A 5,126-nucleotide genomic window follows, 5' to 3' on the forward strand; every position below is an offset into this window, starting at 1 on the left:
TAATCTTGTAGGATCCGCAGTGTAGTATATCGACGTAAAAAAATAGCTTGATTGAAGATCGATAGGTGTATCAAAAATTGAATTTTGATTTATAAAATAAAAGGCTATGGACAACTTAACTTTAAAGAATCATACTGTCCATTTTACAAATCCAAATTAATTTTTGATATATCTAAAGATATCTGATGAAGCTAAATTTTTGCATGGATGTATTACTTTGCGAGTCCTACAAAATGAATGGTTCAGATTAATGTAACAAAATTACAATGGAACCCGCAAATTGCGGTGATAGAAACTTGGAATTTTCTACCTCAGGTGGAAAGAATTTAATCACTTCCTTAATTAGTATATATTTTTTGTCAGTAAAATATCAAATTAGTGTCTATATACGTGACTTCATATATAATTTGTAGAAAGGGATGAGTTTGCACAAAACAACATGTGAAAATTTAGCACTTCAAGAAATTGATCGAACAAATATCCTCACAAAAAGATTTAGAGTAATTTTATAACACAATCATAAATTTGTTAGGTATAATACTACTATAATTTAACTATTTAAAAACATTAATACCCCTCACGGGAAAGTGCTGCGACCAATCCGCGGTGTCGGGTCATTCTCTATAAATACCCCTCACGGGAAAGTCTTGCCCATCAAACAAAGTTTTAGTGAGAGAAAACAGAGTCATTTGTAAAAACACCAATAATTGAGAGAGAGAGAGAGAGAGAGAGAGAGGGAGGGAGGGAGGGAGAGAGGGATGGCAGATATTGCTATGTTGGTTGCAGAGGAGTACGAGAGGAGGGTCAAGAACTCAAGAAAAATCGGCGGAGAGAATGAAGAGATTGACTTGTTCTCCTCTGTTTCTGTTCTTGCTCGTGGGGTAGAATGGTCATCTTGGATCAACAGAAACCTTGGGGAAGAGAAGATGGAGCTGGTCAAGAAGGCTATGGAGCCCAGAAGCCAAATTGGTGTTGCAGCCATTAATGGCTTCTTCTCTGCTTGAAAACATTTCCAAATCTTGTAATAAATATTTCCTCTCAAGAGTTGTATATGGTATTTTTTCCCCCTTATTTTTCCTTTTTTGCTTTAGTCTTGTATGTAATATCTTAAAAAGATGGAAATTGAAATTTTGTAAGCTTAAATAATACTATGTTCCTTTCCTTGCTTTGAAATTTTCTTTCTCGGCAGAAGAAAATTTATTAATCTTTGAGGCAAATCAACCAATAGGGATTAGTCATGACTCTTGTATCTCACTAAAAGATCAGGATCGGAATTCGAATCTGTTTAGCTACGTACGAGCGTTGTTTCCTTAGAGGGACCTTTTCTTTCTTTCTTCCGAATGATGAGCTTATTTCTGGGAACTGAATCATCAATAAACATTTCCGGGTTTGTTGATGATAACATAAAACCTGGAATAAACCACCCCTGTAAGGTGTGTTTGGTTATTTGAAATGGAATGGACACAAGAATGGAAAATTGAGATTGCAATGGAATTAGAATGGATAAGATTAAAATAGCGAATAATCATTTGGAATATTCCAATTTCGTTCTGAATATATATTCTTTCATTTCAAAAAAACATATTGGTGTGACGACAGTGGATTTTGGTGTCGGAACAGTAAGAAAGGTGTGCAATAGTAATTTTAGGGTGGCATCATTTTGGAGTTAGACATTAGTAATTTAAAATGAACGGTATTTCTTAGTAACTTTTCGGACGAAATAATTATTCATTCATCTAGGTGTTAATAGTGATTCAAATTTGGAAGGAACGTTCTTTCATCTAATGACAAACCAAATATTCGAATAACGGGAATGACTATTCTATTTCATTCTATCCAACCAAACATAACCCGAGCCCTGAGGTTATTGTTAGTTTGGTGGAGGAGGAAGCTGTACAAAACACAAATTGCAACATACTATAGTATTCTTTTAAGGTACAAATATCTAATGGATTTTAAAGTTTTGGAAGCATATGAAATACAATTTCTTTCAAGTTGTCTGAACTCTTAACAAAAAGATACTACAATATCGGTAGAGATAAGTTTAGGCCACTCCCCCACCACAAATGCTACTGCATTTCCATGTGAAACATGATCAACAGCTCATCATGACAATCATATGGACAACCAAGCATTTGGATATAATGTCAGATCAGGCTATGATGATTCGAATGGTTTGGGAGTATCATGCTCTCAAGTCGTTTTTTTCTTATTTTATGGTAAGTAATGGCAGTAACGTGGTAAATGTTGTCAATAAGTATAATAAATGTTTCTTAAGAAAGTGTAGCCATGCAACATAGTAAATGTTGCCTTAAGGAATGGTATATAAAATTTGTTTCTGTGATAAGTAATATTACATTTTTCTAGTCAAAAATTCTTAAAACTATCTCGTTTTTAGCAAATTCATCTTACTTTTGTGAGTGATTTTGATCTAAAGGCTGTAATAACCCTACTTTTCAATCTAAGGGTCTAGATTTAATAGGAGCATCATACTCCCATATCACTTGGGAGTGTTGTAGAAGTTTTGGTCAGATCATACCAATTTGGTTTAATTAATTTTCTTCTTCTTATTTTTTTTTTATCGGATTTTTTATTATTAATCTTTGAATGTCAAAGTGCAAAGATTAAAGGGACTAAGTGAAAGACAACACAACGGTGACCAAGCATCCTAACTAGGTTGGCAAACTCAAACCCAACAATTCTCTTTTCGTTTTTTTGCTTGTTCTTTGTTTTTTCAGCGTAAACTTTTAGTTTGGAAATCATCTAATTAAGGTTTATTTATTTTTTTGGTCCCTACAAAATAAGCTCAGTTTCGTTTTTGTCCTTACAAAATTTTTGGTTTCAATTTTACCCTTGTATTTTGTAACCAATTTCAATTTTATCCTTTCCGTTGACGGTGAGGTGATGTGACCCTTTTACACTTCCTTCGCACTCTCTTCATAGCCCCCCGGTAAAAACCCTAAATCTCCAAATTCATTTTCCCCAAACCCACCGAATAACCCCCCAATTGGAATTGTTAGGGCATGTACACAAAAGTAGGCAAACCCACCTTTATAGTCATTTTACCTACTCAAAACCACAAAAACAACTTGCACCAGCCTCTTTAAACACTGAGGTACTTTTCTTTTCTAGAAAATTCTCGGTAAAATTAGAAAGCCATTATTCATAAGCAAACTATTAAAATATTATTCTTCTTCTCTCTCCTCCTTATCACTCCCTCATTCTCTCTCTACCACTCTATCTGTATCTCTTTTTTTTAGAATATTTAATAAGAATAAAGAGGTATAATAAAGATCATTGGTGTGGAGTTGAGAGAAATTTGAATAGGTAAAAATAGATTATTGTGTTGATAAAATACCTTTTGTTGGTATACATGCTCTTACACCCGAAGGGTTACATATATTGCAGGAACCGCAGAGGTTTTGAGACTCGGGGTATATGCCACGCCACAATCACTGCAATTGGACTCGACACATGGCCCTGGGAGTACTTTGGGCAGTGGAAGACTAAACCCTGAAGTTGAATCACTAGTTCCCCCCAACAAATGACCGAAAAATTACTCGTAGTCAATCCACAAGTGAAATTCAATCCTGCCACGATCGATTCAAAATTTCAAACGAGACCCCTCTATTAAATTACTGGAAAGCTCTCCACTTGCACCCCCAACAAATGACCGAACCATTCAATCTACAAGTTGCGCAAACAAATGATGCCGCAGAGGGGGGTGTTCCGGCCGCCGGCGATGTAGTCAAAGTAGGTGGTGTTTCGAGAGAGAATGATGGGTTGTTGGGCGTTTTTGTTGGGCTGCCAGGATTGGATTTGTTGGGTTTGTTGTTGGGCGAGGATGCCGCAGACGGTGGCGGAGTTGTAGATGATGGCGAGTGTGGTGGCGGAGCCGGTGAGGGCGTGGGCTGGAGAGGAGGGTGATTATGCGCCGTTATTTATTTTGGCATTTTCCGTCCAAATTTTAACGGAAAGGGTAACTTTGAAATCGGTTACAAAATACAAGAATAAAATTGAAATCAAAAATTTTATAAGGACGAAAACGAAACCAAACTTATTTTTGTAGGGATAAGAAAAGGTAATAAGTCAACAAATTTTAGATGTATTGACGTAACAAACACCCTCCTCTAAAATAGAAACCTTAGCCGCCACACCTCTCTTCTCTTTAGAGGCGGTGTGATGGGAGGGCGACTACCCCTCAGGATCTTTCCTCTCTCCGGATCCCGATCGGAGAGTTTTCTCCCATGTAAATTTGCATAAATGTTTGGTTAATGTGAGGAGAATAGATTTTGCATTGTAGTAGTGTTTGGATATAAACCATTAGATTCATGATCTCAATTATATAAATGTCCATCCGAACTACTACTAACAACTACTTAAAATTTCATGTTCAACTGTTTTGTCCATTTTTGTGCTTTTTTATTGTGAGCATAAATTGGAGATGAAGTTTCCAAAGAGGAGGACTTTGGATCCTCTCCAGTCCCCTGACGGTCTGGTCCTATTCATTTTTGAGCTCTTTTTGATGCCCATTTTGGTGATCGGGATCCTTAAATTTTTACAAATCGCCTGATATCTTTTCTAAATTTATATATCTTGGGAAAGTGGGTTTCAATTCAGTGTTGCAAAAATAATGTATTGAGATCTCGAGTTAAATTTGATTAGATATACCCTCATCTATTGCAGATAATAACAAGGAAACGATCTCCTCACAGTCACTCCTATCATACACCCGATTGTCGTTCCGCCGTGGATGGAGTTTCACCATGATCTCCTCCGGCAGCACCGTACTCCGGCATACTGGACACGTGACCGCCGAATCCTGTTGCAGCCATGTGTCCACACAGACCTTGTGGAACGTGTGATTACACTTCAAGTTCCTAATTTTTTCCCCTCCCTCCAATTTCGATAAGCACACCGCGCATTCCACCGGCTCCCCCCGCTTCCCGATCTTGTATCGGCTAGCCAAATTTTCCTCATCGATCAGCTTGAGAAAGCGAGCGGTGGCGAAATGGCGTCTGATGGATGCAGAGAGAATTTCGAAGGTAGAACAGACCCCATTTACTAAACTCTGCGAGAAGGCCGGTGACCTATGAAGCACGGATACGCCGAAACTAGTCATGATC

The 5,126-nt window shown here is 37.4% G+C and overlaps 1 protein-coding gene across 1 annotated transcript; it reads left to right on the forward strand.

The window, feature by feature from the left end:
- The first annotated feature begins 610 nt into the window (after nt 1-610).
- On the forward strand, nt 611-1,173 carry LOC131302426 (uncharacterized). The gene has a single exon (XM_058329079.1). It carries the CDS (start codon nt 759-761, stop codon nt 1,002-1,004), a length of 246 nt encoding a protein of 81 aa, XP_058185062.1. The 5' UTR covers nt 611-758; the 3' UTR covers nt 1,005-1,173.
- Nucleotides 1,174-5,126: the final 3,953 nt, after the last annotated feature.

This window comes from Rhododendron vialii, chromosome 10a (assembly GCF_030253575.1).
Source record: "Rhododendron vialii isolate Sample 1 chromosome 10a, ASM3025357v1".
Lineage (NCBI taxonomy): Eukaryota > Viridiplantae > Streptophyta > Magnoliopsida > Ericales > Ericaceae > Rhododendron > Rhododendron vialii.